Source organism: Carassius carassius, chromosome 25 (assembly GCF_963082965.1).
Source record: "Carassius carassius chromosome 25, fCarCar2.1, whole genome shotgun sequence".
Classification (NCBI taxonomy): Eukaryota; Metazoa; Chordata; class Actinopteri; order Cypriniformes; family Cyprinidae; genus Carassius; species Carassius carassius.
Genome location: NC_081779.1, coordinates 13310484 through 13332246, shown reverse-complemented (window position 1 = coordinate 13332246; position 21763 = coordinate 13310484). Strand labels below are relative to the sequence as shown.

At 38.0% G+C, this 21763-nt stretch overlaps 2 protein-coding genes across 3 annotated transcripts; both read left to right on the top strand.

The window, feature by feature from the left end:
- Window positions 1-227: 227 nt before the first annotated feature.
- Window positions 228-7476, top strand: LOC132104229 (cartilage matrix protein-like). 2 transcript variants are annotated; one of them, XM_059509540.1, is made up of 8 exons: window positions 230-1467; window positions 3600-3946; window positions 4137-4359; window positions 4951-5079; window positions 5878-6282; window positions 6374-6526; window positions 6637-6717; window positions 7230-7476. In XM_059509540.1, exons 1-8 carry the CDS (start codon window positions 1386-1388, stop codon window positions 7277-7279), a joined length of 1470 nt encoding a protein of 489 aa, XP_059365523.1. In that variant the 5' UTR covers window positions 230-1385; the 3' UTR covers window positions 7280-7476. The 2 variants fall into 2 exon arrangements, with proteins under 2 accessions (XP_059365524.1, XP_059365523.1); XM_059509541.1 differs by lacking the exon at window positions 4951-5079 and having other exon boundaries at window positions 228-1467; window positions 6637-6716; window positions 7229-7476.
- A 3660-nt stretch (window positions 7477-11136) lies between these two features.
- LOC132104228 (sestrin-2-like) lies at window positions 11137-21085 on the top strand. Its single transcript, XM_059509539.1, has 10 exons — window positions 11137-11309; window positions 14932-15000; window positions 15616-15801; window positions 15916-16098; window positions 18658-18867; window positions 18961-19102; window positions 19354-19466; window positions 19768-19958; window positions 20201-20345; window positions 20692-21085. Exons 1-10 carry the CDS (start codon window positions 11304-11306, stop codon window positions 20776-20778), a joined length of 1332 nt encoding a protein of 443 aa, XP_059365522.1. The 5' UTR covers window positions 11137-11303; the 3' UTR covers window positions 20779-21085.
- Window positions 21086-21763: the final 678 nt, after the last annotated feature.

The window sequence follows — 21763 nt, the reverse complement described above, 5'->3', positions numbered from 1 at the left end:
TTAAAATATTTATATCCTTTATATCCTTAAAATGTTTTAATCTGTTCCATATACTTTAGTTTCCACTTCATTTGGTCTATAGCTACACATTTTTTATATCCCAAAAAGAATTATAAAGAGCTCAAGCTTTTTTTCCAGGAGACTTGAGCATGCTATAGTGTGGTACAGATGGTGGTAGAAAAATGTTCTCGTCAAAGTCATTGGCACACCTCACGTGGGTTTTTTTTTTTTTTTTTTTTTGGCAGGCTGGGGATGGATGGGTGCAGGAGAAACCATATGTGTTCAGAAACCTTAATTGCTGTATTATGAAAAATATAAAATAAACACACACTCCTCATTTGCATAGACAAACAGGACAAACGGGGAGTTATTTTCGGAGTGTTCCTGTGTACATCACAAGCAGCTTTAAAGGGTTACTCACCCTTATGTCGTTCCAATGTTCTTTTTGGGGGAGAGAAAGAAGCAGAATGTTTGAGCTGCTTTCTTCTTAACAGTTAAAGTGGATGGTGACCAGGGCTGTCAAGCTAAAAAAAAAAAAAATCATAAAATCTGTGCAGTAACTTTCATGATACAATAAGCTGTTTGTGAGGAACTGACTGAAATCAAAGTCATATACTGATAATCTTGGTTAACAGCTGTGGTCCCCATTCATTTTCATTGGGGCACTTGGCAAAATACCTCTTTTCATGTTCTATTGAAAAAAAGAAAGTCTTGACTGTGACAAAAAAATAGTGAAAGAAATCTTTATTTTGTACTTATAGGTGATAAAGTGGCCTACACCTCAAATAGAAATGCTGTATCACAATTAGTGTGATAAAAGTTCCCCAATTTTTATCTTACGCACAGACACCTGCTCTTGTGGATACTCGCATTTCCCAACGGACAAACTAGACACTGCATGGTGCATATAGTAGAAAAACACAGACATACACGTACACATAGTCAGAACAGAAGCGTCTGTGTTGGATCAGGCACTGAGGCTTCCCACATAATTCCTGTGCATAAATTCCTGCGTGTGTGAGATTAATTTGAGAGGAAAAGTGCCCAGAAAAGACAGATTCATCTTAATGTTTTTTTTTAGTTCAACCCCAAGCTAGAGACCCCTCCTAGGTCTCCAAATGAACTTGGTTTTTCTTACACAAACATATACACAGATCAAGGTGTGTTTGTCTTTCCTCCCCAAACTCTAGGATTTTTGGAGCAGGTATCCCCTCCCATCAAAACAGCCTGTTCACCTCGGGCAGATGGATTTGAGGGCGGCGTCTCGAAACCTAAGTGTGTATTTGTGAATATGTGTGTGTTGATAACCTGTACGTTTCTCGCTCTGTGAATCAGTCTCTCTCTGGTTGTCGAGCAGGTCATTAGAACTCACGCTGCAATACAGTATGACATTACTGGGGTTTGTGATGCTGCTATGCATCCTGGGAGCTCAAGCCTCCATGGATTTGAGAAATGCTGCTGCTATGGGTAAGAAAACAGACTGCATCATTTATTAACAGATCTATCAATGTCATAAATTTATCACTGGATACTAATAACCCAATACCAACAGGATTAATGTTTTGTTGGTGAATATGTAACGAAGGGCAAACTTCATCCTAACTCACAAAATAAGTCTGTCTATCTGTAAACTAATCAGTCAGTCTGCCTGGTTCAGTGTAGATGTGTTACTTGCTGAAAAGGCATGGAAATGCATGCTGGTTAGTGCTGGTTGACCTGCATGCTACATAGTCATAACTACAAAGAACAGCATGCAAAGAAGAAGAAGGAAGGAAGGAAGGTCAACCAGCAGGATTTAAAGGGATAGTTCACCCAAAAATGAACATTTTTTCATTGTTGTTGCAAACCTGTATGAGTTTCTTTCTTCTGCAGAACACAAAAGATGTGCAAGTCAATGGCTACCAGCAACTGTTTGGTTAACAACATCATTCAAAATATTTTCTTTTGTGCTCAACAGAAAAAAATAAAATAAAATAAAAAATCATACAGGTTTGGAAAAACTTGAAGGTGAGTAAATGATGACAGAACTTACATTTTTGGGTGAGCTGTCACATGGGTTAGAATCAATATATTTGCCTGTATTTTCTGTTCCATATACTTTAGTTTCCACTTCATTTGGTCTATAGCTACACATTTTTTATATCCCAAAAAGAATTATAAAGAGCTCAAGCTTTTTTTCCAGGAGGCTTGAGCATGCTATAGTGTGGTACAGATGGTGGTAGAAAAATGTTCTCGTCAAAGTCATTGGCACACCTCACGTGGTTTTTTTGTTGTTGTTTTTTTGGCAGGTTGGGTGCAGGAGAAACCATATGTGTTCAGAAACCTTAATTGCTGTATTATGAAAAATATAAAATAAACACACGCTCCTCATTTGCATAGACAAACAGGACAAACGGGGAGTTATTTTCGGAGTGTTCCTGTGTACATCACAAGCAGCTTTAAAGGGTTAAAGGAATCAATATATTTGCCTGTATTTTCAATTTTACACAATAGTTTGGATGATAGCATTTAATGTTAAGCAAATATGTGACCTTTGACCTCGAAAAGTGTTTACTCTGAAGCCTTAATTTTCTATATCTAGCGTTTTTCTAATTTGAACTTCTGTGTAGAATTACATTATCTCCTCTTGGTCTCAAGATATTTTTCTATGTTCTAAAGGTATGCTTAGAGAATCTAGAAAGTTTTTTTTTTTTTTTTTTTTTGCATATAGGTATATGTGTTAAAAAATACTAGAGAAACTTCAATCAAGTGTGTAATTAGGCTTATGTTTCCAGTGGTTGTACATAACGTGTATTAAGGTTTCAAATGTCACTACATTTGTACACAAAGAGGCCCTGTACTGTGTGAGAGTGTGTCTATGCATACCTGAGTCTGAATGTATAATCAATGGGAGTTATTATGAGAACGACCAACACTGTACATTTATTGAGTTACCTGCTGACTGCAGTCTGGCTTTTCACTCATATTTTCCTTCCCTTACCCCAATTTGTACAATACCATTGAAACGTTTGGGGTCAGGAAGTTTTTTTTTTATTTATTTATTTTTTTAATGAATACTTTCAATCAGCAAAGATGCATTAAATTAATCAAAAGTGACAGTAAAGACCTTCACAATGTTACAAAAATATTTATATTTCATTCAGCAAAGATGCATTACATTTATCAAAAGTGACAGTAAAGACATTCACAATGTTACAAAATTATTTATATTTCAAATAAATGCTGTTCTTTGGAACTTTATATTTAATTCTGGGGAAAAAGTACCACAGTTTTCACAAAAATTTTAAGCAGCACAACATTTAACACTGATAATAATAATTTAAAATAATTTTTTGAGCACCAAATCAGCCTATACGAATGTTTTCTGGAGTATCATGTGACTTTGAAAGCTGGATTATTGGCTGCTGAAAATTCAGCATTGTAATCACAAAAATATATTCAAATAGAACAGAGTTAATTTAAATTGTCATAATATTTCACAATATTACTGTTTGCTGCGTTTTTGATCAAATAAATGCAGCATTGATAATCGTAAGAGACTTTTGTTCTCCATGTATTCACACATATGTACATACTCTCTTCATTCTTTCCCTTTCCAGCTGCAGGCTTGTGTAACACCAAACCCACTGATGTGGTGTTCATCATCGATAGCTCTCGAAGCGTCCGCCCCGCAGAGTTTGAGCAGGTCAAGGTCTTTCTGACTAAAGTAATAGACGGTTTGAACGTTGGGCCTGATGCTACTCGCGTGGGTGTTGTAAACTACGCCAGTCGGGTGAAGAACGAGATCTCTCTGAAGTCCCACAAAACCAAGGCAGCGCTGGTCAAGGCCGTGTCGAAGATCGAGCCATTGTCCACCGGTACCATGACCGGCCTCGCTATCCAGTTTGCCATGAACGTGGCTTTCAGTGAAGCCGAGGGAGCACGCAAATCCCCTGACATCAGCAAGGTCAGACCTAGCAATCCCATAAAACCACCATATTGGCATCATTAACAGTGTTAAGCCCCTTAAACATGCATCTTGCGTTACGTAATCCATAATGGATAAATTAGGCACATGCAAACATATTAATCTACTATTATGTGAACCACCAATTTTAGATCAATAAAAAAAAAATGTCATTGTTAAATATTTACAGGTGGCCATTATTGTGACTGACGGCAGACCGCAGGACAACATCCAAAACCATGCAGCAAGGGCGCGGGAGGCCGGCATTGAGATATTCGCCACCGGAGTGGGTCGTGTGGACATGACCACGCTCAGACAGATGGCCAGCGAACCTCTCGAGGATCACGTAGACTACGTGGAGAGCTACAGCCTCATTGAGAAGCTCACCAAGAAGTTCCAGGAGGCCTTCTGTGGTAAGAGGAAGGAGGAGGGTGAGAGCAGGAAAGGGGAGGGAATAGAGGTCTGGAGACTGTCCTCACCATGGCCGTTGAATTTAAAGGTGTATATACAACAGAGGGCATGAGTATGCATAGGGCATGTCATCATTAATCTCACCTCCAGGCATAGATCTCCACCCTGTGCTTGATGCTCCATAGCACTCAGTTTTTTCGGGGGAGAAAGTAAAAGCATGTGTAACCACAGATGTGATTGTAGTCGCTGTAGTGCAGTGGTTCTCAGCTTGCTGATTTTAGAGAGTTCTCACCCAATTTCAAACCTTAAAAGGTTGAGAACCAATGCAGTAGAAAGTCTGAATCAGAGCAACAGCCGCCTGAGACAAACAACATTGAGACTAACACTAAAACTTTTATGTTTGTGAAAGCCTCAGGTGCCTGGGTCTCTGACATATTTCTGTGTGTTTTAAATATTTGCTGTCATTTGAGTGCAGCAGATTGTTAAAACGCATTGATTTTCTTCAGTTCCCACTTCACATAGAATAATTCTCTCCTCGCTAACCCTTCCTTCCCCCACCTGGTGTGTGTGTGTGTGTGTTACATTCATGGTAGCGGTTGTGTCAGACCTATGCGCGACAGGCGATCATGACTGTGAGCACATTTGCATCAGCACACCCGGATCTTTCAAGTGTGCCTGCAGAGAGGGACATACACTTCAGGGCGACGGCCGATCATGCAGCGGTGAGTATGTAAAAGTCTTAAGTAAAAGACTTCATAGCCATGTGCCATTTTTGATGTACTGTATATAAAACCCCTGCTTTAAAGATGAATCATATTCTTAATGGCCGAGACATTTTATCTTTCACAGTACTACTAACCAAACACATTCACTCTGAGCAAAATAAACAAACTACTATATATAGGCTATTATATATATATGACTAATAAACAAATTTTAAAGGCTGCTTTATATTTTCATATAGACCCATTTATTGATTGTGAGAAAAGAAGAACATAATAATATTTAAACATAAATAAACAAATGGCTTAGTTACTATACTGAAGCCAAATACAATTTTTGTTAAAATATTTAAGGTGATATTTTTTTTTTCTACTCACTATTAGAGTAATGTAAGATGTTTAAACCTATGTTTATATATTATATGATTACAGGGAAGGTGAGATAAAAAAAAAAAAAGTATTACACAAATATATGCAGATTCTGATTTTATTCTTTATTGTCTTAAACCAGGGCCATGAACAGAATAATTAATGGGATTTGAAGGGATTTTATATTTAAAAATAATTATATTTGGCAAATGTATTTAAAATTATAATTTTTTTAATATATATAATTATAATCTTAAGCTTATATATTGACAGACCTAAAAAGCAAAACAAATTGTAAAATAATTTTGTTTCTTTCTCTCAAACTTTTGGTTGACCCCCAGCACCCTTTCGCGGTCCCCTGGGGGTTCCAGGACCCCAGTTAGGAAACTCATGAGTTACCATAAACATCCTCTGTCTCTCTTATTCCAGCTTGCAGTAACGCAGCCATAGATGTGGTCTTCTTGATCGACGGCTCCAAGAGTGTAAGACCAGAGAACTTCGAGCTGGTCAAGAAATGGATCAACATGATCATCGACAAACTGGACGTGTCAGAGACAAACACCCATGTGGGACTGGTGCAGTATTCCAGCACTGTGAAGCAGGAGTTCCCCCTTGGACGCTATAACAACAAAAAGGCCTTGAAAGAAGCAGTGAAAAAGATGGACTATATGGAGAGGGGAACCATGACTGGCCAGGCCATCAGTTTCCTAGTGGACAATAGCTTCACTCCTAACCAGGGGGCCAGACCTGGAGTGGCAAAGGTCGGTATTGTCTTCACTGATGGCAGGTCACAAGACTACATTGGAGATGCTGCCAGGAAGGCCAAGGAGAATGGTTAGGAAAACACACACACACAGAAATGCAATGCACAGAGCAATGTGTATGAGTTCTGAGTGTTTTAGAGTGTGCTGTGTCTGTGCTTTAGGCTTTAAGATGTATGCTGTGGGTGTTGGCAATGCTGTTGAGGATGAGTTGAAAGAAATTGCCTCTGAACCTGTCGTTGACCATTACTTCTACACGGCTGACTTCAAAACCATGAACCAAATTGCCAAGAAGCTGCAAATCAATGTTTGTCAGGGTAAATAAAATCACACACACACACACACACACACACACACACACACGAATATGACCTTCAAACTAGCATTTCATCAACTGAGTTTGTTTTTGCTGTCCTGTTACTTGCAGAGGAAGATCCCTGTGAATGTAATTCCATTGTCAAGTTCCAGAAAAAAGTGGAGGAGGCGCTACAGGCATTAACAAAGAAATATATCCTTTCCTGTGTTCAGGTTAAAAATTTACTCTACACAAATTTCTATTGTGTTCAATATCAATACTGACTTACAGAATGCTGAGAGGTGAGATGTGGCTTTTTAAGAAGGTTTTGAGATAAAACACATTTGGACTCAAAGTATGAGAATTAAAAAAAAATGTACAGAAATTAGGGTGTGTACAATATAGTGGAACCATATTGGTCACCAATTTTTATTGGGTTTAATGGATTTATATCTGCTAATATTGCATGCTCGTTTTCATTTATTTGTATAAGTCAAAAATATAGTATATAAAATATTGGTAATTTACTGGTTATCATCCATAAAAATGAAAATCATTATTGGCTTATCAAAATAACAAGAATTTTACTATTGAAGCATCCCTAAAAGAGAAATGTGTAGGTATAGACAAAAATGTATAAAGCATCAGAATGTATGAGGCATCAAAATATGTTTAGAGCTGGTTAGGATGCTACTATTACATTATTTCCTTGACAACAGCATCACTGGAAGCTGTGACGAAAAGGATCACTGCCCTGGAGAACAAGATTGTTTGAGAAGGCACCAACATCTAATTCTCACACTGCCATCACTTTCTTGTCTTGTAAAAAACACCTCCTGTGACCTCTGACCTTAAAGCTTAAGTTTCTCTCCTCCACTCCATTTCTTTCTGCTATTCTCCCTTCATCACTATTGTCCATGGGGATGGAGCACTGATTGCGATGGTGACCATGGTTTACTTGACCATGCTTACTCCGAATTATGGTCACCATAAAAACCGAAGGTGTCGATTTTCAAACAGCCATCCCCGCTTACAAAACCCTGTGTGCATTGAGTAAAAATCTACCCATATGGTCTTAGAAGATCTTCACATGCAACTTGGACAATGAAGTCTTCCCTGTGGGGAGGTGGTGTGTACATTAAATCCAGTGAAGTTTTCATTCTGTCTTCGCTTTTCTTCATTCTTCCTTTCTCAAACAAATTCTTCCAGATTTTGCCCCGAAAATATTATTTTATATATGAAATATATATATAATAGTAATTTAATATAAGATTGGACTTGAAATAAATGTGTAAATGTTTGATAATTTGATCAAATAAAACACTCCATGAAGCACACACAAAAACAGACACAACTCACACACATAACTCACAGGCAAACATTCACTGACTCGGCAAGTGCTAAACGTACAGCTTGTGATAATTCAATAAAATCCCATTTTGTGTCTGTGTCTTTGTTTTTTGTGTCCATGTTTTTGTGTTTCAAACAGCTGTGATGCTTCATTTTACTTCAATGGAATGTTACATAAGAGAAAATATTCAGTATAATTATTAAAGGAGCCCCAGGTACAGAGGGATGTAGTGTAAGCATAAGGGACTGTGTGCCTGTATAGCAGCTAAAGCTATATAACAACAGCAGTAATGAAAGGTTGTAGATGAGTGAATGAGGCTTTCTCTCATCAGCTATAGAGTCTTCTCTATAGTTCTCCATCTTTTTTTCTTTAAGACCTTCTTTAAGCATTTTTATGTTGGATACAACAGAGTTGTAATTTTTATGTTCAATGGTAAACGCATAACCTTTATTAATATAGTTGAGGCTGTTCTGTTTTAAACCTTACGTAGCTTTTTCATGGTTTCTGAGGCTAAGCAAATTGGCCTATTATGGTTCCTAGCTGGTTTGAGCCAGGCATTAATTCAGTGACCAGCAACCATGTTCCAGTTTGACCACTTTAAACATAGATTCACAAATAACCTTCCTGATCTGTCTTAGCTGCTCAGTGTGCCTATATACACAAATGTACTAGATGAAATGTTTAGCAGTATGGGCACAATCTTCTCTAACACATCAGATACTGTCGCACCCATCAGATTAAAAAGGGGAAGGGGTTGGAGAGAAAAATACTGCGCCATGGTACAACAGTAATACTCAGGCTCTAAAGAGAGATACTCGTAACCTAGAGTGCAAATGGAAACAAACCCATTTAGAGGTATTTAAAATTGTATGGAAAGAAAGCATATCCCGCTACAAAAAGGCTCTAAAAGCAGCCAGGGCCCAGCATTTCCACAAACTCATAGAAAACTCATAGCCCACTGCTCCAGTTGTGTGTTCACTGCTGTGTGTGTGCACTTTGGATGGGTTAAATGCAGAGTACAAATTCACTTTGTCTTTCAAAATAAACAAAACAATCCAGTCCCTAGACTAACAAATAAACAGACATCACCTCAACTGAACATACCATCACAGTTTAGTAGTAATGACTTTATGAATTTCTTCACCAAGAAAATCAAAACTAATAGAAATACAATACTAAATGTATAATCTTTGACTGCGTTTTATAATCCAGCCTCTGTTACTGCCCCTAAAGAACAGTTATAGCACTTTACAACTATAGGACAAGAAAAACTAAATAAACTAATCATCATATTTACTAGATCCCCTTCCCACTAAACTATTGAAAGTTGTTAACTGTAGCAGAAGAGCCTCCTCTCAATATTATTCATTCATCTCTATCTTTCAGTCATGTTTCAAAACCATTTAAGATGGCAGCTATTAAGCCTCCCATGAAGAAACCGCAACTTGACCCATTTCAAGTCTTTCGTTTATGTCTAAAATATATTAAAAAATAAAAAGTTGTGTCCACTCGTTTACTCCTTGCAAAAAAAAAAAAAAAAAAAACCATCTATGAAAAATTCCAGTCAGGATCCAGGCCTCATCATAGCACAGAAACTGTGCTGGTTAAAATTACAAATGACTTCCAGCTTCTGCCCAAGGATGTGTCTAAACACTAGTTTTACTTGATCTTAGTGTCAACACTATTGCACAATTACACTGGTATTCAGGGACAGGCATTATGGTGGTTTAGATAGTATTTACCATTTTGTCTACTTAAATGGTAAAAAAAATCCAAGTTAACATCAGTAAATTATGGGGTGGTGCAAGGATCTGTGTTAGGCCCTCTGTTATTTTTAATATACATGCTGACACTTGGCAACATTATCAGAAAACACAGAATTAATTTCTACTGCTATGCCGATGATACTCAGTTATATATTTCATCAAGACTGGATACAATTTCTAAACTATCCAAGTTGACAGAATTGTTAGAAGATAGAAAACAATGGATGACCAGTAATTTTCTTCTATTAAATTCAGACAAGACTTAGGTATTACCTATTGGAGCAAAAACCTGCACACAGAAACTCTCAAGATACAATTTGTAACTAGAAGGATGTACTGTTATTATGTCATCATCTGCAGTTAAAGACCTGGGTGTTAAATTAGACAACTTATCTTTCGAAAATCTAATTTCATATGTTACAAAAACAGCCTTCATCTACCTCAGAAACATTGCTAAACTACGAATGTGTTATCTAAGATATTTTATGCATTCATGACCTCTCGACTAGATTAATGTGATGCACTTCTAGCTGGTTGCCTCTGCATCGTCAATAAACAAGCTACATTTAGTCCAAAATGCAGCTGCTAGAGTTCTTACCAAGTCAAAAAATGATGATCATATTACTCTAATTTTATCAAGATCTCTACACTGGTTACCTATTGAGTTCTGTATTGATTTCAAAATATTGCATAAATTTATATATTTAACTGATCTTCTTATAATCCATCATGCTCTTTAACGTCACACAACTCTAGACTTTTAGTAGCACCTAGAATATCTAAGTCCACTAAAGGAGGGAGATCATTTTCCCATCTGAATCCTAAACTCTGGAATAGCCTTCCTGATAATGTCCGGCCCGGGGCTAAAACACTCTGTCTAGATTAAAGACACATCTCTTCTGCCAAGCATTTGAATAATGAATCTCAATCTCAGCCTTGATCCCAGTAAAATCAGATAAAATTCACAAACATATGTTTTGCTTTAAACATTATGAACAGCAGCTACGCCAATTCTTTTCTATCTGCTCCTACCCTGGGATGCCCATCTCGAGGTAACTAGAGATTGCGCCTGCTCCAGTGTGGATCCAGCCTCATAGAAAGACTATAGATGATCCATCTATAGATGAAGAGATGATGCTGACCCTTGCGAGGAAAATTCAAATGTCAAAATTCCTCTGTATTGTAATGAGCTTCTGCCTTAAAAAAATGTCTCAAATAGATTTAAGATTAAATAAAATATTTCCAAAATGATCTATTATCCACTTCCATTTCATCAACCATGAAAGAGTCAAGACTTGTACATTAATTGTTTTATTATTACCTAACCCTAAAAGAACCAGGCCCTCAGCTATGACAAGATGATCGCTATAGTTCGGTCCATGATACAGCACAACCTAAAGGGCAGGTCATACCATCACAGTACACCCGTTCACAGCTGGAGCAGGAAGCTCTGGTCTCCGTTACCGGCGGGTTGCGTCATGCTGCGCCGGAGAGGTGATGCAAGAGTCCTGGGCTGTGTGTTCACGTACGCCACGCCCCTTCCCTGCTACTCTCCGTGCTGTTTCCTGGTTTCCAGAAGTCAAACTCTAGGCGCAATGAAGACATAGAGCTCAAACCCTCCGAGACTATTCATCATCATTATTGTGTTAAAACTGAGACTTCTGAACACTTATATTCGTCAGATGAAGGTGAGTTCCCGGTCTGATCAAGTCACTTATGTCAGTTATGTCTGTGTCGGTGAGCGGCGTCTAGTATTGTCTGCTTATACGCCTCACAGATGAAGTTTAAAGTCTTGATAAAGGTCCATTTGAGCTAGCGATGTTCATTTAGGTCTCCAGTTGTTCTATTGAGGGAATCTGTTAAATCCGTCAACCATAGGAGGATGGTGAACCTACTCCAGGGTAAAGCTAAAAACAGTCAAATGTACTAAAGGGGGCGGGGCCCGGGGGTGGCCGTAACCACCACTTACGAAAGCGTGGCCACTCCTTTGGCCAGCCCATTCAAAACTGCAGTTTGTGTCCCTTTTTTCTTGACAAGAAATGCATTTATTTAGATGCGGAACCGCCGTTTCTCTTTATGACCACATCAAACGGGAGAATTTTCAGACGCTCACTTGAGCTTCACCTCAGCGTCAGACAAACAACTGTGAACTGCGGTCTGATGAGATGTTGTTAGACTGTGTCAGTAAAACACACTTCTCTCCCCCATCAACCTTACGCAAATATGTGGCGCTCTCTCTATATCACTTTATCATAAACGCAATAAACTTTGAGCATAGGCTACATACCTCGTTCTGTCGTCATGAAATCACCAAAAATGCGATTAAAACTACAAACTGCATGTACTCGGCACACAAGAACGTCTCTCAAATGCATGTAAATATATTCTGCAATTCGAGATTACCATATCAGGCACAAGATGATATGTATTTTTTTATTTGTAATTTAATGCACAAATAAATGTGAGCACGGTGCATTTATACCAGAAAATATGCGAAAATGAAAACATTTAAATGCATAAAATAACTAATTTTATATTCTGTCATTTATGACTTGACTCCGGCCAAGCATTTGGCAGTTTCTAGAAGCTGAATGAGCAATAATGTTATAATGACCCCCTTTATTAAAATATCTGGAGGTGAGGAATAATATAAAAATTGTCATATTTACTCAGTATTACTTGATGTAATTCACAATTATCTCAATTACAGTTAAGTATAAATTAATTGTACTCAGTTGTGTTTTAGGCACTAAAACAGTCCAGTACATTATAATCAAACATATTTTTATACACAACTGACTTTATTTCAACCATATTTCAATGTTGAAGGTCGGTCATGTGCCGGCTGGGTCTGTGCCACCCCAGACTGGTTGCTGGCCCCTCCCTGGACACCCCTATGAAAACATCCTGGCTCCGCCACTGTGTATTAAACATCATAAACACGTCTTTTTTGGCAAGAACCAGACATGGGTCTCATGTAGGGTGACTACATTTATTTTTATTGGGACTTAATTTGTATTTAACGAGATTACAATTTAATAATAACGTCAGAAATGTATAATTATATAATGTTTCATTTCCACGATTTTTCAAACAGCGAATAAATTACATATAAAGAGTGACATTATCACTAACATTGATCTATCGCGAGTTTAAGCACTCTCAAAAAAACAAAACTATGGTTATAATCACTAAAGCTGTATAAACTGTGAAATGAATCTCTGAATCTCTGTGTACATACATCTGCTCTGTTGTTTATGATGAGGGAATTCGCAAGAGTCTGGGATTCAGTCAGTGAACGAGTACGCACGCAACAAAACTGATGAGTTTTAGCGAGGACTAATCTGAACGCTTCTGTTTTGCCATTGCATTCTTAAACTCAACAGAATTGTGTGTGATTGGTTAAAATGCGCAACACTAAAATAAAATACGGCGCAACATGAGCAGATCTTAATTTAATGCCGCAATCGACACTGTCTAGTCTATTCATTTAGCAACAGAGGTAGAGTAATAGATTATATTTGTTTGTGCAGGTACATTTTTGTCCAATTAAAGGGTTAGTTCACCCAGATAGCAAAATTATGTAATTAATAACTTACCCTCATGTTGTTTCAAACCCATAAAACCTCCGTTTATCTTTGGAACACAGTTTAAGATATTTTAGATTTAGTCTGAGAGCTCTCAGTCCCTCCATTGAAGCTGTGTGTGCGTTATACTGTCCATGTCCAGAAAGGTAAGAAAAACATCATCAAAGTAGTCCATGTGACATCAGAGGGTCAGTTAGAATTTTTTGAAGCATCGAAAATACATTTTGGTCCAAAAATAGCAAAAACGACGACTTTATTCAGCATTGTCTTCTTTTCCGTGTCTGTTGTGTGAGAGAGTTCAAAACAATGCAGCAGTCTGGATATCCGGTTCGCGAACGAATCATTCAGTTCACCAAATCGAACTGAATTGTTTTAAACGGTTCGCATCTCTAATACGCATTAATCCACAAATGACTTAAGCTGTTAAGTTTTTAATGTGGCTGACACTCCCTCTGGGTTCAAACAAACCAATATCCCGGAGTAATGCATGCACTCAAACAGTACACTGACTGAACTGCTGTGAAGAGACAACTGAAGATGAACACCGAGCCAAGCCAGATAAGAATAACCGAGGAGCTGATGATACTGTGCATGTGTGATTCAGCGTGAAGCAGACCGACACACAGAGCGCCTGAACCGAACTGATTCTTTTGGTGGTTGATTCTGAACTGATTCTGTGCTAGTGTTATGAGCGCGGGTAAACCGAAGGCTTGAATCAAGGGCAATCATCGCAAATGACACCATTACGTCGAGCGCAAAAGAACCGTGTGAACCGTTTTCTTCAACCGGTTTATTGAATCGAACTGTGCGAAAGAACTACTGGTGATCCGAAAACCGATGCAACCGGTTCTTGACTTGTGAACGAGTCAGTCTTTTGTTCGTTATCTGGCTCGGCTCGGTGTTCATCTTCAGTTCTCTCTTCACTGCAGTTCAGTCAGTGTACTGTTTGAGTGCATTAATTACTCCGGGATATTGGTTAGTTTTAACTTAGAGGGAGTCAGCCACATTAAAAAAGTTAACAGCTTAAGTCATTTGTGGATTAATGCGTATTGGAGACGCGAACCGTTTAAAACGATTCAGTTTGATTTGGTGAACTGGTTCAAAAAGATCCGGTTACATCGAATGATTCGTTCGTGAACCGGATATCACAAACTGCTTTGTTTTGAACTCTCTCACACAACAGACACGGAAGAGAAGACAATGCTGAATAAAGTCGTCGTTTTTGCTATTTTTGGACCAAAATGTATTTTCGATGCTTCAAAAAATTCTAACTGACCCTCTGATGTCACATGGACTACTTTGATGATGTTTTTCTTACCTTTCTGGACATGGACAGTATACCGTACACACAGCTTCAATGGAGGGACTGAGAGCTCTCAGACTAAATCTAAAATATCTTAAACTGTGTTCCAAAGATAAACGGAGGTCTTACGGGTTTGGAACAACATGAGGGTAAGTTATTAATGACATAATTTTGCTATCTGGGTGAACTAACCCTCTAAGTGCCATTTTTGCCTCAAGTCCCCGTACGTGGACAGGGGAAGGCCCAGCCTATGCTCCGCCTATGCCGTCAACCAAACATGATGAATGTTTAATTTACGAATCGGACTGAAGTCAGTCTGATAGGGTTCATATTTTCCCGAAACTATTCAACTGGACAACAGATTGCATTATATTTTCTATATCTTTATTGCTGTCTGTTGTCACCCTTTCTTTTTCTCAGGAGGAAGCAGGAATTGACCTTCCCCAGGCATTGCCCACTGAGTCCAGTGCCTTTATCCAAATTGAAGAGGTGTGTGTGTTGTATTTATAACGTGTGCTTGTGGTATTTGTCTTCACATCAAATGAATGCAGGGGCGTTGAAGGTTGATGAAAAGCTAATTAGTATTAATAAAATGTGATAAATAAAAACGTTTGGAATAAAAAATAAATATTTTGTTTTCTTGCATGTCATCTGACTGTTAACTGACATAAGACTACTGTGAATGTGCAAATGTGTTGTATTTAAGTACTTCAAGTTAATATTTTAGGTCAAAACTTGGCTGACAGAAAAATGTGTGAATCCCTGCTTTAAGGTGCAGTCACATTTTATGCAAAATTTCACTGGCAGTAGCTAATAATGTGATGTGAATATCACAAAGTGACATTTGAAACACTGCTCACAGAAGTCTTACTGTTTGTCAGCATGATAAGTTCACATGAGCATCTTAAACAGTGCGAAATCTGTGCGGGGAACTTTTTCGCCCTCATTTGAAACTCCTGAATGTGCGGATTCCTATTGAAATGACTGAATTTGCCTGTAAACTTGTGCTGAGCAGCAGTAAAAGTGCATCTTTAGATGATAGATATAGTATTGTTGGCAGTGTTTACAGAACAAAAATGAGTTCCCTGCATATGTTTGCTTCAGATTCTAGAGGAAGGGGCAGCACAGGTGATGTCAGAGGCTCTGTTGTCAGAAGGACGCATGGACCATATCAAAATGATGATGGGGCTACATCCAACCTACCTGACCTGTTTCCTGCGAACACAGAATGCTTTGCTTCAGGTGGATGGCCCTCTACCTCTGCCATGGAGACATTTTATAATCATACTGGTAAGGGAAGAGACATATATTTTAGTCTGGGACCTTTAGATTGCAAGTTTTAAATATACACAAATGAGTATATGTTTATAATATACACAACAGTAATTTTCTGTGTCTGTGCAGGCGTCTGCACGTCACCAGTGCTCGTACCTGGTGCAGCACCACAGCTCTGCTTTTCTGCTAGCTGGCGGAGATAAGTCCTGGCTTGGAGGACTTCACTGTGCACCACCCAAAATACAGCACCTGCAGACACTCAACAAACTGCTTGCACACAGACCCTGGATCATCACCCAGGAACATATACAGGTAAATAACACAGATCATCAGTGTTGGGGAAGCTAGTTTGAAACCATAATTTCTAAGCGACATGTGGAAATTTAAAGTAGACAGTCAAGTAAACCTTTTAAAAAGGTATACAGCTCCATTACAAGTTGCTAACAAAAAGAAGCTTTGGACATTGGACATACAATATAAATTTAAGATCAGAAAATTAAATCTACAATTAGAGCTTTTATCTAGAACATAAACATCTGTGAGGTAACATCCTTAAACTGATTTTTTTTAAACATTAAATACTAGATAGCTGCAATCACCAACTAGTACATCTAGAAACTACAAATTAATACAATTATGAGCAGAGACACCTACAGCATTTATTAAAAAAAATTAAAGATCTGAGTTAGAATACATCCGTGAGTTCTTGATTTTAGTCCTTTATTTGATCTTTGAATCAATTCACTAAAGTGAATGTAGTAAAGCTGCACGTACAAAAAAATAAAGACAAATTCAGTGAATTGTACAATTAATTTGTTATTGCTGTTGTTTTGTGTTGTCCTTTGTTGTCTGCTTGTGCCATCTTCCCTGTTGTGAGTTTTATGCTTTAAAAGTTAATGCTCTGAGTCTAAATGATTGTTCTGCAGTGCATTTTACAGATAGCCATTAAAGGGGTGGTTCAGTGTTTTTTTTGTGTGTTGATTGCATTTATAGGGTGCAGTCTAACATGTGCTAATGCTTCGTTTTAAAAAAACAACATTTATTTTTCACATAATTTACCTTCATTCCACAGCACTCTGTCCCTTCTCTGAGAAAAGCGCTGATCATTTCCTGCTTTTTGAAGCCCCTTCCTCAGAAATAGGCAATGGGCTCTGATTGGTTAGTTAGTCCAGTGTGTTTTGATTGGCTAAACTTCCTCTAGTGCTAGGGCTGTGCAAAAAATCGAATGCGATTTTCATGCACATCTCATCAGTAAAGATGCTCCTGTAATTAGAAGTATATCTCCAGCACGTGCGTTCGGATCAGGGTTGCCAGGTTTTCACAACAAATCCTGCCCAGTTGCTTCTCAAAACTAGTCCAAAACTAGTCCAATCGTGCTTCCAGGAGGTTCCCCGATAACAATTGCTTCCCGGGGTTACAATATAAGTTTTTTAGCAGGGTTGCCTTGGTAAAATTCGCATTTTAGGTGCTAAATATCACGTTATTTGTATTGGGGTCGCTTCCCGCGGACATGAAAAACAACCACAGACTTGGCAACACTGGTTGGCATTTAATACACCGAGCCATAATTCACTGACAATCTACACAAAATCGATGTTAAAATCGCAGGCGATTCTTTGTCGATTTTGAAAACGATTTTGTGTTAGTTGTCGGTAGATTACGGCTCTGTGTAGTAACTGCCGCTCCACCTGAACCAGTGTTGCCAAGTCTGCGATTGTATTTCATGTCCACGGTTTGAAGCAGCCCCAATACAAATAACGTGATATTAAGCCCCTAAAATGCGAATTTTACCAAGGCAACCCCAAAAAATTTATATTATAACCCCGGGAAGCAATTTTTATCGGGGAACCTCCTTGGAAACGCGATTGGGTTTATGGGGAAATTAGTTTTGGACTAGTTTTAAGAAGCAACTGGGCAGGATTTGTTGTGAAATCCTGGCAACCCTGATCTGAATGCACGTGCTGGAGATATACTTTCTAATCACAGGAGCATCTTTACTGATGAGATGCGCATGAAAATCGCATTCGATTTTTTGCACAGCCCTATCTAGTGCATGTCTAAACATCCCGCCCCTCACCTCAGCAGCATGTGTTCCTGTTGTATTGTGAACAATGGCGTCATTAATATCCCTTATCAGTTTGAGGTCAATTGAGAAGCAGTTTGTTCTACTTTTAAATGCCTCTATTATTTGTAAATGCTACTGCTTATGTTAGCTTTTAATATATGGTTTTATCCTGATTAAAGCTTTAATACAGTACGGCAACTGCACCATGTTTAACGCTTCTCATAGCTTTGTGAAAATAAGTGTATAATTGAAACAGTTCAATGAGGGAGCTGAGCTGAATGAGAGAGAGAAAGAGAGAACTGATGCTTTAAAACATTGATTTTGAAACTTGTGAATCCATTAGAATCATTAGAAGACAGAATCGTGATTCATATATGAATAGATTTTTACATGCTCCTCTAGTTTTCTCTTCCTCTTCTCTAAAGCAGCACATGAGGCCTCACCCCCTTTGCTGCCTTTTCCCGAGGCCGGGGTTTTTCTAGGTTGATGTCACAGAAGTAACTTGTTGTAGTCCCTATCAGCTGATTTTGTAGGCATTAAACTGCCAAAATTTTAAAAGACAATATCTCAGTTTGCATTGAACTTTAAGCTACATGACTTTGCAGATATTGTTTATGCTCAAACAGCAACATGACACACTAACTAACGCTTTAAGCACTATAGATTCATTCAAGTTTATAACAGAAAAAAACGTATTATTCTAAAAAGGTTTTTTTTTAATTTGTATTTTTTCTAATACTACTAATTTATGAATTTAGAAGCTTTTAAAAATGTAAAAAAAAAAAAAAAATCTTACATATTTACAGGAGTTAGTTTGTCCGGGTGCAGAGGCTCGGTGGTCCCTGGCAGAACTGATTCAGGCTATTGTTTTGATGAGCCATGCCCACTCTCTAGCCTCATTTGTTTGGGGTTGTGGTATTCTCCCAGAGCCTGAGCAGTCCGGAGATCAGTCACTCCAACTCTGTTCACCCACAGAGTCCTGTTCTGCCCGAAACGAGAGCAGAAATCAGCAAGAGGTATTGAACTGTTACTAATTTATTAATCACAAGTAAAAGAGAATATTTACTTTGTTTTGCCCAGGTAAATCTCTTTAATGTGTCTGTGCCCAGTGGTCTGAGGCTGTGAACGAGGTCAAGCTTTTGATGGAGAAGATGATGAAAGTTCAGCAGCAAGGTGAAGAGTTTACACAAGAAGAGATGGTTACTCGCTTTGAAAGAGAAAGGACTGAGAGTTTGCTGGAACCTGCTGATGGTATGAACACACATATACATAATTCAATACACCCAAAGGCAGGGTTTCTCCTGGGGCAAACTGGTCTTCTGTTGTAGCCTCTGAACATTTGTTTTGGCTGCCACCAAGTAAAAGTTTGGGCCTTCCTGGGCAAATTTTATAACATTGAATATATTTTGTGATTTTAAATGCCTTGTAATGGATGTTTCACATCTTTTTTTGCTTCCTGTTTCTTCACTGCCTGACCTTTGTCATCCTTTTTTCCTGTACAGTTCAGCAGTGTGTCCTTCCTGATTGTTTCTCGCGGTTTGTTGCGGATGCAGATTTTACTTACCAGGATTTTAGTCCTAGAGGAGTGCAGGCCCCCCCAACCATGAGAGCTCAGGTTTAGTACTCTTAAATATTCTCACACAGTGTTAAATAGAACAGTTATGAGCAGAAGACATTAATTTTGCTGAAGTAAATAATATGTAATTTAAAAAGTGCTATTACATCCAGTGTTATTTTAGTATTATTCATGTACTTTTGTAGTAATTAATTAATTAATTAATTAGAAGCGCAACATTTCAAAAAAACTTTTCATGTAATATTTAATTTCAGTTACTGAAAACTACTTTTAATAATTTAAGTTAACAATAACAGCACTGGTTATAATGTGATCTTTGTGTATGATTTTGTGCTTTCAGGACTATTCATGGGAAGATCACGGATTCTCTCTAATGAACAGGTTGTATGGAGAGATGGCACAGCTTCTGGATGAGAAATTTCAGGTGGTGTGTGCGCTCACGTATCACACCATGGCCATGCACTCGCATGTGGACACCTCCACACTCCGCAAATGCATCTGGAACTACATTCACTGCATCTACGGCATCAGGTCAGTCATGCATTCATCATAGTCATGAAACGAGCTTGGAACATTCTCCCATATGGAACAAAGGTTAGGTTTGGGTTATGCTTATATAAGAAGGAAAATAGTCCTCGCAATAATTATATATGAAGACTGCATATTATGAGGAAAAAGGTAGACATAAATGCATTACTTTTGGTGGTTAAAATTCAGAAATTGCTCTAATGCAAATCTAATGTGCACTTGTATGTCACTGTTCGCCTACACAGGTATGACGATTATAATTATGGGGACGTCAACCAGCTGTTGGAACGCAGTTTAAAAGTGTACGTTAAGACGGTAGCTTGTCACCCGGAGAAAACCACAACAAGAATGTACTTCTCTTTTTGGAGGCAGTTCCGTCACTCGGAAAAGGTACAAGATGTGTGAGATTTCTTGTTGATGATTGATGTGTGTTCATATTTTAATAAGTTGCATTTGCTTCAGCAGTGGTATTGAATTATGCTTGCTCTCTTCCTTTCATTAGTTGTTGAATTAATTTCTATTTTGGAGTAATGTTTTAGTGGCCTCTAGTGGTTCTCTTCAGAGATACACTTTTTTTTATGCTGTTATGCCAAAGTAGAGGTTTCATAACAATGATAGCACTGTTGTGATGAAGCCTATCTTTTTTTTTGCTGAACTTCACAAGTGGATTTATCACTTAGGGGTAGTAAAATGGCTGTATATTTCTGGTTTAAGACGTGTTGTTCTTTTTATTCAGGTCCATGTGAACCTGTTACTGATGGAGGCGCGACTGCAGGCAGCTTTACTTTATGCTCTCAGAGCAATTACACGCTACATGACCTAATATGCGCACAAGAGCTTTAAAACAGGATGACCCACATACACTATTATGCTCTGATTGTAGCATGTGATGAGACACAAATTGCACACAATCACTCTTAAAATGTACAAAGTCTCAAGAGCAATTAGTTTAATTTTCTCTTTTCTTTGCAATATTTTTGGCTTATGTGGGCTGTTTGATCAGCTGCTACTGGATCATGATTGGATTTGGGAGACAGCGAATTTTGCACATGTCCCATAAGTAAATTTGCTCATTGTGTTCTTTCTCCTTTCATACTGTGAATGTCTTTGCCCTGCTGCAGTATTCTGTTACTCTCAGATTGAGAGCTGATTTAATGTGAGCTAAAATGGATGAAAAAGCATATTTTGTTGTTGGTGTTATTTGTGCATTTTTATGTATAATAAAATATTTTACTATGACATTACTGTTTTGATTTGTTTGTATGTAATGTGCACAAGGCAAATTCCACAAATGCACTTTTGCCACATGTCCCATGATTTTTTTAAGCAATAAAGGCATGTTTTTATGAGCCCCAAAATATGCTTGATTAACTAATATATAATATAAAATTATCATAAAAATGGCTTATAATAACATTATTGGATTTTTTCAATTGTAAACATATTGTCTTTATTTTATCTAATGTAAAACTTCACACAAGTAAAATCTTTTACACTATTTACACATTTGACAAGTTGAATTTGCAAAAAAATAAAAAATAGGGAAAAAAAGGTAAATTAATAGAAAACAATTGCTTAAATGACAACATAATTTTCTTAAAATTAAGCACTTCCGGACATTGAGCATATTTTGAGTTTAATGTAATATTTTGAACCCTGGTCGTGCCAAAACAGGTATTTTTCAGTCCCTGAATATATCTCCATTCCCTGGAGCCAGGCAGAACTGCACTCCCACCAGACAGCCACCAGGGGTTAGTAACGACCAAGTAATGGTTTCCGGTAGTAATGTGCTTCCAAACCAGCTCGAG

Excerpts from the sequence above, each read along its gene's own strand:
- LOC132104229 (XM_059509540.1), top strand. The coding sequence starts at position 1,386 with ATGACATTACTGGGGTTTGTGATGCTGCTATGCATCCTGGGAGCTCAA. Across the intron at positions 3,947-4,136 it reads AATCCCCTGACATCAGCAAG|GTGGCCATTATTGTGACTGA; the intron begins GTCAGACCTAGC and ends AAATATTTACAG. Across the intron at positions 6,527-6,636 it reads GCAAATCAATGTTTGTCAGG|AGGAAGATCCCTGTGAATGT; the intron begins GTAAATAAAATC and ends TGTTACTTGCAG.
- LOC132104228 (XM_059509539.1), top strand. Across the intron at positions 19,959-20,200 it reads CACTGCATCTACGGCATCAG|GTATGACGATTATAATTATG; the intron begins GTCAGTCATGCA and ends TCGCCTACACAG. Across the intron at positions 20,346-20,691 it reads AGTTCCGTCACTCGGAAAAG|GTCCATGTGAACCTGTTACT; the intron begins GTACAAGATGTG and ends CTTTTTATTCAG.